The 13,333-nt window shown below is 55.0% G+C and overlaps 1 protein-coding gene across 6 annotated transcripts in view; it reads right to left on the reverse strand.

Annotated features, from left to right (window-relative positions):
* Positions 1-1,530: 1,530 nt before the first annotated feature.
* The window catches only part of PRDM11 (PR/SET domain 11), an 83,925-nt gene continuing 72,122 nt past the window's right edge, over positions 1,531-13,333 (reverse strand). For 4 of the 6 annotated variants that reach the window (XM_045065982.1, XM_045065981.1, XM_045065983.1 and 1 more), the window contains 2 exons: positions 11,945-12,571; positions 1,531-10,733 (listed from right to left, as the gene is read on the reverse strand). In XM_045065982.1, coding sequence (XP_044921917.1) covers positions 8,569-10,733; positions 11,945-12,571 — 2,792 coding nt within the window. In that variant the 3' untranslated portion in view covers positions 1,531-8,568. The other 2 variants (XM_045065985.1, XM_045065986.1) reach the window with 2 other exon arrangements.

The following is a 13,333-nucleotide window of genomic DNA, read 5'->3' on the forward strand; positions in this document are numbered from 1 at the left end:
CTCTGCTCAACGGGAGGCTTGCTTCCCCCCTTCTCTCTGCCTGCCTCTCTGCCTACTTGTGATCTCTCTGTCAAATAAATAAATAAAATTTAAAAAAAAAAAAAAAAGACGAGAAGAGTTCAGCCATACAACCATCCTGGGGGAAACCATCCCGGGCGGAGGGTGCAGGGTATTGGGAGGTCCTGAGGCAGAGAAGAGCTTGGTGAGCTTGAGGAACAGAGCAGGGCAGTGTGCCCGGAGCTCTGTGCGAAGGACACAAGCTGAGGCCAGGAGGTAGGCAGGGGCTGGACTACACAAGGCAATGGTCAAGCTCGTGGACTTTGGAATGCACTCCAAGGGAAATGGGAAGCCACTGGAGAGGGTTAAGCAGAGAGAACACCATGACTAGATCTGTGTTTTCAAAAGATCACTGTAGAAACTGTCCCATGGGGGGAGCTCCTCAGGTCTTTGGGAGACTGGCCAGCGTCCTGAATCTTCTCTCTGAGTTGAACTCAACTTGTCCTTTGCATCTTGGAGAGGGTTGCTGGGGAGCAGCTTGGGAGAAGGGGGAAGGAAGGGAGTGGGCTAGACTTCCTGGTCTTTACCCCATCCTCCAAACCCTGCTTTGGGGAGAGCGACCTCATGGCCAAGTGCAGATGGACAATCTTTCTGTTCTTTGCTTCCCGGTGATGGAATCATTCACAAACTCCAGACACGGTTGCCAGTATGTCAAATCTGGATGGCCAGCCGTGCAATGCAGACAGACCCTGGTTCATCTGGGCTGCTCAGACACGGACAGCTAGGCCCCTTTGCTCCTTCCTTCCTTCTTCCCCCTCCTCTGGGAAAAGAAGAGAACCAGAACATTCCATGGGAACTGTGCAGTGGCTTTCACAACAGCCTCTGATTGACCAACTGGAGGGACTGGGAGGGTCACAGGCTGGGAGGAAGATGGCAGGCACTAAGAAGACCGAGGTTAAAAAGGGGGGAGAGGGATCGGCTCCTAAAAAAAGCCAGACTACGGGAAGCAGACGCTGAGAGTAGGAGAAGAAGGAATAAAAACACTTATCTGTGTCTTTATTGAGTTTATGCCCATCTTCATTCTAAAACAATTTGGACAAAGTGTTGCTGATCGCCCATCACCAGGTCAGTGCCGTTAGCAAACCACCGGGGCAAATGTTCTCGAGGGCAGGACAACATGTGGAGAATCGAGCAAGGCAGTCGGAGGGAGAATCAGAAAAACAGTCCGTTGGCAACAGCTCTGTGCGCTTCCTCCAAGATCTTTTGTGGCGTAAAGGCATGTGGGGGCAGTTAGATTTATTTTAAATCGTTTTAGTTACATCTCCTTTGGGTCAGATGGGTGGGTGAGGCATGTAGGTTACCTGCTGGAAATGGACTCCACTGGGGAAAGAGTTAGGAAGGGGCTTCTTCTAGTTCCTTCCAATGGGGCAGCAGGCAGGCTTCCAGCCTGACCCTGGCGCCCTTGAGATGGGACCCATTCTGAATGGCCTAGAGCCCAGGCCTGGGATGGAGGCAAGGAGGCAGAGATTTGACTTTGGCGAGTAAATTTAAATGCTTTTATTAACAATCTTCTTACATTACAAGGATAATATGACAAAAGGAAAGTTTCTGCGTACATATTATGATAAACCAACATAGCTCTATTTGTATCCAGTGTTCTAGGCCCGTCACACAGGTACTATAAAGCGTAGTCTGCAAAATAATAACATCGAGAGGTTTTTTTTTTTTTTTAAAGAAAGAAAGTATTAACATATTAATATGTATGTGATAATAGACTCCTAGGTATTTCCCCCCACCCCCACTTTATTTTTCCTTTGTGATTGAAATGAACCGGTTCAGCAGCGTGGGGGTGGAGAGAAGGAGAGAGGGCCCGAAAAAGAGCAGATTGGACTGCTGGCTCTTCCCCAGAGACCAAAGTGAAGACGGAGGGGTGCCCGAGGGCAGCCTGGCCCTTGTCTTCTTGCGAGCGGTATTGTAACCGGTTGTCCTCCCCTGGATGGGGGACCCGGTGCCCGTGAGGTCCAGGTTATGCTCTCTCTCTCTGAGGTACAGTGCATCGTGGGTTGCTCCCCTGGGATGCCCACCCCTGGCCACGGGTCTGACCCACCGCCATGGCAGGGGCTGGCCTGGTCTCTCTGGAGGCACTGGAGGGTGTCCCGGGCCCCAGCTGGCATCCAGCTGTGGCTCAAGGAGACCCAGGCAGATGCGGAGGAGAGAAGAGGTGGGCATTGGCAGAACAGACCCGCCCCGGACAACAGGTGTAGGGGTGGGTCTGCTGGAGACTGAGGTACATTGGTAGATGGCAGGAGAGGAGGACGTGGGGGTCAGAGGAGGCTCGGGGACAGAGATAAGTGCCTTTGGAGAGCTGAAAGGCCCGGGCCAGTCCAGGGAGCCGAGGATGCAGCCAACGCGGGCTGGCTCCCATCACCTGTGGCCCCATCAGCCCCTCCTCTCCTACCTGCAGGGCGGAGAACCGGTAGAGAGAAACCTGGAAGCTACATGGGCTCCTGGTTCAGTCAGGGCCGCAGGAGCCCTCCGTCGGTCTGCCAGCCGCACCAGTGCCCCCCCCTCCCCCGCCCGCAGGCCTCCAGACATGCCCTTCCCGCCTCGGGTGGCAACAAGGACAAGCCAGGGATGGCATCCTCCCCAGCAGAAGCGGATAAGCTTGGGGTACCGGGCTCCGCCTCTGCCCCGAGTCACAGAATGAGAACAGTGTACATGAACTAAACCTGCCGGTTATGGTGGCGGTGGGCTGCGGGGGGTCGTTGGACCTCCACGCGGGAGAGGGGGGAGCGTTGTCCTGAGTACGGCCAGCAGCAGCAGCTGTGCAAAGTGGGCTGAGCCACAGCCCGGCTTCGGAACTTGAGTTGCCACTGAAGTTATGAGTGTGTGGGCAGGTCTGTCCCACCTTTCTCTGGTGCCCACCTGCCCTGGCCGGAGAACCCCCCGCACAGCGGGCAGCACTGGCTGGCGCTCCTGCTGCCCACCTCACCCCTGGGGGGGGGGACGCCCCGGGGCAGCGGACAGTGAGGGGGTGAGGGAGCCTGGGCTGCCCTTCCTCCAGAGGCTTGGCCTCTAAGGGGCAGCAGAAGCACCTAAGGTGGGGAGGGCAGCCTCCTCCCTGGGCACCCCCGGGTCGAATTGGCACCTTTCCTATTGCCACCAGTGCTGCTCCTTCCGGGGGGAGGGGTGTGGGATGGGAGGGCATTGGGGAAATTGTGCAGTGGTCCCTCCACCAGGGCCCAGAGACCACGTCCTCGTGCCAAGCGGCACTGACAACCAAAGCGTTGGATGGTGCGGGGCGGGGGGGGGGGGGGGGGTGACAGGTGAGGAGGAATACGGGGGAGGGGTGAGGAGGGATGGGGGGCCCCTGCGGCTGGAGCGCGAGTCTCCTTCTGCCTCAGCCCAAGCCTGCAGGGAAGGCGAGAAAGTGCATGGAGAGGGCGGGGAGCCGGTCACTGTCCCCTCCTCTGGGGAGGAGGCCCCAGGCCCTGCACACCTGCCTGCTGCTCAGGCAGCTCCCACCGCAGAGGCTCCGCCTCCTGCCCCCCCCCCCTTAGCCCGGCTCCGCGACAGGCTTTCCCGTTGCTCTCCCAGCTCTCTATAGACTCTATTTTTTATATCTATTTAAAACATAGAAATGTATAAATATATAGGATATTATTTATAGATATATAGACGTGATTTAATCTCTTACTCGCGTGTATCCGTACTGTATATGTCCGTATATACAATATATATGCTGTAATATTTGTATTACACACTGCACACACCCCCTGCTTCCATGCGCTCACGCTCCTAGGGAGACTGGATTGCATAGGTATTTGCAGAAAACACCACTTTGGGGGATTGGGGGTGGGGGGAGGGAAAGCCAGATGGAAGAGAAGGGCCGTACCATTTTCCTCCCCAAAGGGCACTTTTTCTCCCTCTGGCTAACGCACAAGGATCACCTCAGAGGCTCCTTAAAAATATCACAGCTCCATCCACTCAGCTAAAGGACCCTGTGAACAGAGAGCAAGAGAGGGGTCTCCCTCCAAGCAGAAGAAGGGCCCTGTGTGTCTCTGGACAAAATCCTCCCTCCTCAGGACGTGAGGAAGAAACCAGACCACAACCCATGACCCAGCACCACCTCCCCCAGGAGGCTGGTGTCTGGAATGGGACGGTCCCAAGGTTACCTGCCTTCCAAACATGCCACGCCCACCTAAGGAGGCCTGGCCTCCCTGCCCACAGCTACCTCAGGCTGGCCAAGCTAGGGCAGCCACCTGAAGGGGCCAAGGGGCGTGAGGTCCAGTGTCACTGGAGGCCTCATCACAGACTGGGTGTGGGGCCTTAGATACGGCACCAGTTCTACTCGGAAATTAACCCAGACCACGTGCCAAAACCAGATCCAGATGCAGAATCCTCTTCCTGGAAGGGGTGGGGGGGAAGGCAGGTGAAGGAATCTACATGTTCTACTTCAACTCCCAGGCTGCCTCCTGGACCCCTTAGGGCTCCAGGTGACCAGGAACCCTACACCTGCCTGGGCCAAGCCTGTAGTCCATTCCCGTGTCACCACGATCATTTTCGGCATCCAACATGCTTTTTCCCTCTTTTCTCCTTCTTGGTATCACGTCCAAACATAGGGAAAATATTTAAACACAACTTTAAATAATTATAAGCTTCTTCCTCCAAATGACAGGGTTGACACAAGCAGGTCAAGGAGAGGGGGCTCAGCAAGACGACTCAACATGGAAACATACAGCGGGGGCTGGAGTGAGACCCCTGAATGCCCTAGACTCAGGGCCCAGCACCCAGGCCGGCCATGCAGACACCCTGGAGCTCGAGCCTGCTCTCATTCTCCAGAGAGGATGAGAAAGTAAGGATCTGCCCTGCATTACAGGATGTGAAAAAAAGAAACAGAAAAAGCAAGTGTTTTGGATGCCTAGACTCTTACCTTCAACCAGGCAGGCAAAACATGGGCATTCCATGTGGTAAGAGTTGTAGACAGGGTTCGGCTGTCCTCAGGGTTCACAGATACTGGATGGCTCTGGGTGTCTCTTTCCTCCACAGAGGGGAAGCAAACCATCTTCATCACGAGGGCTTGGGGGCTCTGCAGTGTATCTGCTTGACATAAATGGCCGTGACCCTGAACTCGCTTCTCACCCACCTCTATGAGCCAAAGAAAGTCGCCAGTCAGCCAGCCCCACTTGGACAAGTCTCAGCCCCAGAGACAAACATGTCCTTCGAAGCCAGGAGCTGAGCTGCAGGGCTCGATAGCATCTGAAGTGACCACATTCGAGATGCCAGGACCGGCTGGCCACAGCTTTTTATGCCCATCGAAGGGAGATTAGGCTAGGTAAGCATTTGGTTCCTGAGGCTAGACCCCGTGGGTCTCAATAGCCTGGGAGTCTTTCCCAAGGAGGCAGAAGAGTGGAAACGCCTAGGCTAGAAATCACAGGCAGCATTCACGGGATGACAGCACTGAGCCTCCTGGGAGCATCAGGTTGAAAAAGTCCCTGTGTGAATTGCAGTGGTATGTCACCCAATTTGTTCCCCGGTTACTCCCAGTCCCAAGGCAAAGTGACCTTCAGAGTGCCTGACACAGCCCAGGCCTGGCTGGATGCAACGTTAAGTCCTGAGCTCCCCGAGTTTTAGAGCACCTTGCCCAACTTCAAGACCTGATGCATGGACACTTGCTGTCCAGCGCTGCCAGCAGCTTCTAGCTTCTAGCCCCGAGGCAGCTTACCAGCTCCCAGCTCTCTCAGGAAACACGGGGTAGTTGCTGGCATAGGCCCAAAGGATTTTGTCCCCCGCCCCAGATAAAAATTTGAGGTCATTTTGGCCATGGCCCTCTTAAAACAGCCAGAGCCCTGACTAGTGCTCAGGGAGACATAAATGATTGACCCAGGGGGATAGCTCTCAGCGCTGGAGGTGGAGGGAGGCAGAAGAAAGGAGAAGGTGTAAGGCATCTGGTGGCTAGAAGAAAGGATCCCAACCTACTGTTTCTGGCCCCCACCAAGGCCCCCTTGCCAGCCATCTCTGCCCTCAACCCAGCTTAGTTACTCTGTGTGATGTTCAAAGAAAGCTCCCACGGACGGGACAGTTTGTGTGTGTGGTGGAGAGGATGTCGAAGAGGGACAGGTGAAACCTTGTGCTTTGCAACAGTATCCATGTGACCACAATTACTGACCCGGATGGGGAAAAGCAGGCGGTGGGGGGAGTTTAGTTGAGTGGGGGGGAGGCTCATCAGCTTAAACTAGTGACACAGTACAAGGCTGGGAATTCCAAAGCCTCAGAAAGAGCTCTGGGCATTTCCTTGCTAATTCCTGCTCTCTCCTTGTTCAGAGGACAGTAGGGAAGAATGTGGGACCAGGGAGGAGGCTGGCGGGGTGGGTGGGGGGGGTGAATGTCACCAGGCAGGGGTGCATTGATTTGTTGAAGAAGGCAGCATATGAGGCCTGGCAGTGGGACAGTCGGAGAAAACCAGTTTTTTTTTTTTTTGTTTCTTGTTTTTTTAACATGCTACATCACTGTTGAAAATGAACAAAAAAGTTTCAAAAATAATATATAATATATATATATATAATATATTTATATAATGAAAAGCTATCGACTAGCAGCAATGATTCTAAAGTTATCTTAGCACCAAGACCATAGGGGTGAGGGAGGGGACGTGTGGGGGGTGAGGGGACTGGGCAGGACAAGGAAGGGGGGAGTGACATGTTCAGTGTTGATGACATTTCCACTATGGTTCTCGACAGTGGTATGAGGCCTCGGAAACGAGATAAACCCAGAAGGAAGGAAGCCACCACAGTTTCATGTTTGAGCCAGGCAGGTTGGGGACACGGGGGCTTTGCTTGTGGCCAGATCACACTGTCCTTCACCCGCCCTCTGCCATGAGAGACGGGTGGGTCCCTGTAGAACTGACCATAGACGACGCAGCTCTTCCTCCCTCCCCCACACAGGACCTGTATCCACAATACAAGATCTCTGCATACCCAATATGCATAAATCAGACGTGGAAACATGAACAGAAGTTTTTAACAGCTCACGCACATTTTTTTTTTTTAAAGAACTCCCTTGCGAGGTATACTGGTAGTTAAATGAACAAAAGAGCATTGATCACACTCCTCTAGCTTAAACCGCTGCTTGCCCCAGGGAGTAGGCAAGTGGCTATTTCTAAAGCTTATATCATGGTTGTGTGTGTGTGTGGGTGTGTGTGCGTGTGTGCTCACGCATATGTGTGTGTGTGTGTGTGTATGTGTGTATAGGCTGATGCCTTGAGAGTCCTCTTGCTTATTCCTTTTCCTTTAGGACATCTCTACCCTGTTCAAATGAAGGAAGCCTTCCCCGGCGTGGGTGCAATGCCTGTTTTCCCACTGCCTTCTGCCAGGTCCAAGGGTTCATTACCAGCCTTGTCACCAAAGAAGGCCTCGAGCTCTAGAGACCCTCCTTTGGGTCACGCATAACCCAGGGCACAACTTGCATTGACATCTCCTGCCACTGAACTAGAGCAGGAATTTGATTTTTAAAGGAACAACAACAAAAATACCCCCGACACATTCTGTGATTATAAAGACAGAGCATAAATAATTCATGTAAATGAAATACATACCTTTCATTTTACTTATTTTTAGCCCCAAATCCCTGCCCTGTTAGGGTCTGGATTTCTTGGCTCTTCATTTCCCCCCCAGTCCTGGATCTGACTGGAATTAAATTATTTTACCCCACACTACGTAAGAACAGGAATGCAAAAAATCCCCTTCCCCATAGACACACACACCTTGTCCCTTTCCCAGGATTTCAAGCTCGGTGGTAAGGCGATTTTGCCTTCAGGATGACAGGTAAGATCTTTAGGATCGGGGGTTCTGGAAGGAGGGAATCCATAACCCAGGGATGGGAGAGGCTACAGAGGTGGGCAAGTAGTGGGTGTCACAGTTTGACTGACACGTTTGTTTCTAAGACAGTGAAAGAATACTCCTCAGGAAATGCATACAGACCTGCTGAGCTGAAATCAGGGGGAGAGGGAAAGAGTCACAAGCCCTGATCCAGATACACCACCCACCCCGTCCCAAATCAGAGATGGGATTCAGCTCCACCAGCGTAGCCACAAAGGGGCCGACCACCCTGTCGCAGAACGAATGAGAAAAGGGAAGGCAAGAACAGAAACCCAAACCCAAACCCAAACCGCTCCAGCCCCAAGCAAAAACGTACAACAAACCACCTCGACCGGATGCCAGAGACCAGTCCTTAAGCTTCAGGCTGTTGGTTGGCTGGGAGGTGGGAATGCGTGTGGCCCCAGCAAGGGCTTCCGTGAGGGAAAAGGATGGCCACGGAGGCTACAGCTGCCAGATCGTGTAGAGGAGAGTCCGTTTCCAACATCGTTCCTTTCTGAAAGCTCCCAGTGGTTTCTGGTGGATGCGTCACCTTGGTTTTTAAAAATTTTCAGTGTGGGTTTATATATATATATATGTGTGTGTATATATATATATATATATAATATAATATATATATTTATATAATATATCAAAGCTTATGAGTATAGATTAAAAAAATATTCAACAGCTTAGTGAACTCTGGGTCGCCGGCCCCCTAGATGTCCGGGTAAAACTCGGACCCGTGGTCCACGGTCTGCAGCACGGGCTTCTGCTCCAGCACCGACATCCTGCTGAGGACCTCGGCGGACAGTGCATAACTGTTGCCAGATTTCTCCTCGAACCAGCTGTCCAGGGCTCGCTTGGCGTCGAAGTTGGCGATCGGCGGGCCGTTCACAGCGATGGTCAGCAGGTCACTGAGCTGCTCCAGGGTCAGGCGGGAGCGGTGGTTCTTGCGGACTCGCTGCAGGGCGTTGCGGCCTTTCTCGCAGCAGGCAGTGGATGTGGGGAGGACTTTGAGGACCTGGATGATCTTGTTCAAGAGCGGGAAGCGCTGTTTATACTTGCAGATGTGGCCGATCAGGTCTTTGAAGCCATTTTTGGTATAGTAATCCGCCTTGAGCTCCCGCCACTCCATCAGCAAGCTGCCCCGGGGGTCCAGCCCCTCCCTGCAGACATCCCGGGAGAAGGTCGGGATGGCCTCCAGGTGATCGAATATCTGCACCATGTCCTCCTTGCCATAGCTCAGGAGCTCCTCGCTGTTCCTGGGCCAGGCGGCCAGGTCGAACACCTGGCAGGCCTTCACGAAGATCCGGCTGCGGGAATCAAACCTCTGAGCCAGGATCACCTGGGTCTTCTGGCAGATCTTCTCCCTGACGGACTGGAACTTGGCTTCGGCCACCCTGAGGTTCTTCATGGAGATCCCGTTGAAGCTCTCTCGGAAGTTCTCCTCGAACTCCTGCAGGTACTCCCCGGGGGAGTCGGCCAGGCGGCTGACCTCCTGGATGGCCTCCTCGATCTTGTCGTCTACCTGCGACACCAGGAGGTACTCGCCCTGGAAGACATAGGCCAGGCGCGAGAGCACAGCGATCACGTCGAGGAGGAAGTAGATGAGCTTGACGGACTGGTAGTCCATGAGGAACTGAAGCAGGGCCAGCGCAATGGCCGATGCGTCCGCCCGCTGCGTCTGGCTGCTGACGTCCTTGAGGTGGGCCACCACCTCCAGGTAGTCTTTAATGAGGGCGTTGAGAACATTCTGCTCCCCGATGATCCACCTCACGGCGCGGATGTCCCCCAGGAACTCCGTCTCCTCGCACAGGGTGGACGCCGTGGACCGCAGCTCGCCCATGAGGCGCGGCGAGTACCGGTAGAAACTCAGCAACTGCTTCAGGTTGTTCTCCAGCTCCTCCAGGCAGGGCAGCTCCTTGCCGCTGATGGCGTCCAGGATCTCCAGGTGGGGCCGGTGCACCATGAAGGGCAGGCACAGCAGCCACGGCAGCGTCTTGCGGATGGTCATGAACATGCTGGCGCGCAGGCTAGCCGTGATGTTGGCTCCGTCGATGCCCAGGCCCACAGTGGGCTTCTCGTCCTGCAGCCGGATGCCCAGGGCCGAGAAGGCCCGGTCGAGCGCCTGCAGGTAGCTCTCGGTGCTGGAGAAGCCCAGCTCCTGCAGGGACAGGAACTCGGTGGCCGGGGGGCCGTCGCTGCTGGTGTACTGGACGTAGACGGCCACCGTGTCGGCCAGCAGGTCGTCGCTCTGCCCGTCCAAGATGATGCTGAGGCAGGGAGACTGGCGGACGCGCTCCACCAGGTCCTCGCGCAGCGCGCGCGCGATGTGGTGAATGAGGATCTGGCAGTCGCCCTCGTTCATGTACTGGTCCACCACCTTGAGCTCGCACTTGCGCAGGAGCTCGGCCAGTGGCCGGAAGTCCAGGTAGGGCCGGCCCTCGAGCGCCAGGTGGTAGGCGGTGTTGAAGAGCAGGGTCATGTTGCGGCACATCTCCTCCGTCTTCTCGGGGTGCATCCGCAGCTTGTACAGCTGCAGACACTTCTTGTGCAGGTTGCTCTGGCTGTGCAGCTTGATGGTGTGGATCTTGAACTGCTTGGAGCCTATGATGAAGGCCGACGTGCGGGATGACTGCACGGTGTACTGACGGCATACGTGGCACCACATCTCGTTGAGGGTCGGGGAGTACCGCAGGAACCAGAACTTCTTCAGCCACTCCTGCTTGAAGCGGCGGATGCGGCGCCCGCTGGCGGAAGACAGCTTGGAGGGCTCGTCGGCGGCGGTCATCATGTCGTTGGACACGGACTCGTCGGCAGAATCGACCTCCTGGTCGTCATCCTCCATGAGGGCGGGGCCGGAGACCAGGCTCTCCGAGGCTGGAAGACAAATGGGAAGGAAACATTGAACCCCGAGTGGCCAAAACGGCAGGTGGTTCCAGAATGAGCGGGGGCTCCGTGCGAGGTCGGTGGCATACCCTGCGAAACAGAGGCCAGATCTGCAGACAGACTGAATCCCAGCCTAGAATTTATTTATTTATTTATCTATTTATTTATGTATCTACCTATTTATTTATTTATTCATTCATTCGTTCGTTCGTTTATTTTAATGCGCACTCCTGTTCTCCGCGAGTGACCTTTGCTCTCCCGGGATCAGGCCTGGTGGCCTTCCTGCTCCAGGCGGCTTGCCTTTACCCTCCACTAGTGGGCGCTCAAGGAACTCCACCTTCTCTACCCGCTGAGCCGCTGGGGCCACTGCGGGAACAGGCCGCGGGAGAGAACACAGCGCACCCTGCCTGCCTCGGTCACACAAATAGCCAAGTCGTGGGGCTCCGTTTCTCTGGGCGCTAACGTGGTCAGGGAGGTGTGCTGCCCTCCAACGCAGGCAGCTTGCCACGGCCCCAGCTTATTTCAGGATCAGAATGCAGCTGAGTTAAGACGCATGCTTTGAATATCTGAAACACCTCATTCTGAGCTAAGGGATGTGGTTAAAATAGGAAATGCTATGTGAATACTCGGTCTCAGCTGCAGCTGTGTACTGAAAAACCCTTCCTGGTTGTCGACGGGCTCTAGAACATCCAGGCAGCCAACAGAAAAGGGCCAAGGTGTGCAGCCACGGGTCGTATGTCCCAGGCCTTCTGGAGTTCCAGGCAGGGGAGAGAGGACCATGTGTGGCAGAACAGCAACTCAGGAGAGAAGAACGAGGCCGTGTCCCGGGGCTGAGTTCGAGAAGGCCGGGAGCTCTCCACACAGACCCAGCTGTGAGCTGCCCTGCTTGGGCGGGGGCAGAGACAAAGATTGGGTTTGGAAGTTGAGCATGGGCCTAAGACACCCCCAGGACCGCCAGAGAAGGGCAACGGGTCAAGAACACAGCACACACCCCTCCTGCAGTGGAACTTCCTTTATTGACGAGGAGGATACAAGGTCGAGACACAAAGCACCCCCCGGGGGCTGCGGAGCAGCCTGTCTGAGGCAGGCACCTGCGGGCGTGGGGCTCCCCAAAGGTGGCTCCCGCAGAGCACGCCTGGCCCCCTCACACTGGCCATGGGGAACTCTTCCCTCCGACCACCATCTCAACCACACCAACTTACCTGCAGGGTCCGAGAACTCTGGGAGCTCCAGTACCTGTGTTGGCAATACGGGGGGCTCGGGAAGCTTCCCGGACTTAAGCATGTCTAGTTCGGCCTGGAGTTCCCGAACCTTCTTCTTTAGGCGGATACAGTTAGGGCAAAAGGAGGTGGTGGGAAGCTCGTGAGGGTCGGACGCAAGGGAGGCCTCTGCGGGACTGTCGGCCTTGAAGGACGAAGGCTCCTCCTCTTCATCCTCCAATGGGCCTGGCTCCTTGGAAGCCCCCTGCGGGATCTTCCAGTCCCCTTCCCCTGAGGTCCGGCTGACATTCTGCACGTCATGGGACACGCTCATTGCACACCGACTGTAGGCATCATCCTGGTACTTGGGGACCTTCCTGATGACCAGCGAGGTGCTCAAAGCCAACTGACGAGCTTCCGCCTTTGCAGACTCCAGCGAAGCCTCCAACACATCCTTGAAAATGAGGTCAATCTTCTTCTTCTTGGCCTGGGGGTGTGCATCCCCCTCGTCAAAGCCACGCTTGTACGGACTTTTGCCCTGTCTCAACACGGGGAGCTGAATGGGACCCCTCAGGTCTTCTGGGTTATCCAGAGCCTGCTCAGACTTCTCCCTCTGCAACCTCTTCTCTCCTAGGAAGGAAAACCAGGGTGTGAGGATGTGGGGAAAAGCCCCGAAGTGGGAGAAACCAACAGAAAACAAAGCAGGACTCCTGCTAGCCAGTTCGCTGGACACATTCCTCTGGGGCTGGCCCTGTGGGGGGCAGGTATGACAGAAAGGGAGAGGTGAGTCACTCAGTGGGTCATAGGGTCTAGAGTGGGACCCGAAAAAGTGGGAAGAATTCTTGAAAAAGACCTTTTTGAGGGAGCCTTATGTCTGTACGCGGCACATTTATAGGTCCAGGGAATGCTGGAGGGGAAGGCAGTCGGGAGTGCGGTCACCCTAGAAGCGGACACCCCACCAATCAGACCGGGCAGGTGGGAGCAGACCTCAGAGCTCAGCGCGTGTGGATCCCCACCCTCAGGGCTTCTTGTCCAGGCCTGGCAATCAGAAGATGTCTGCTTCGACTTGGTAAAAGGTACGCAGGAAACACCGCGTCCGCTCCTCCCTGCTCCCTGTCTGCTTCCAGGTGGCTCCGTAGGGCCAGAGCGGCGTGACCACACGGACCCAAAGCATGCTTGAAATATAGCTGTGTCTCCTTACCTGATCCTTCAAGGGACGTTCCCTTTTCTATCTCTTGCCATCATGTGACTGATTTCAAAGATGTTGGTGTGCTCACAATAGTAATTTTAGCTTGATTCTTTAAAACAGCCGACATAGTTTCATAAATGGCTACAGAAGTGGGTTCCCTGGGGGGTACAGATGCTCACGGGGAACCCTCAGAAGGTCCTGAC

Source organism: Mustela putorius, unplaced genomic scaffold (assembly GCF_011764305.1).
Source record: "Mustela putorius furo isolate JIRA1106 unplaced genomic scaffold, ASM1176430v1.1 tig00003859_pilon_pilon_pilon, whole genome shotgun sequence".
In the NCBI taxonomy this organism is placed as follows: Eukaryota; Metazoa; Chordata; class Mammalia; order Carnivora; family Mustelidae; genus Mustela; species Mustela putorius.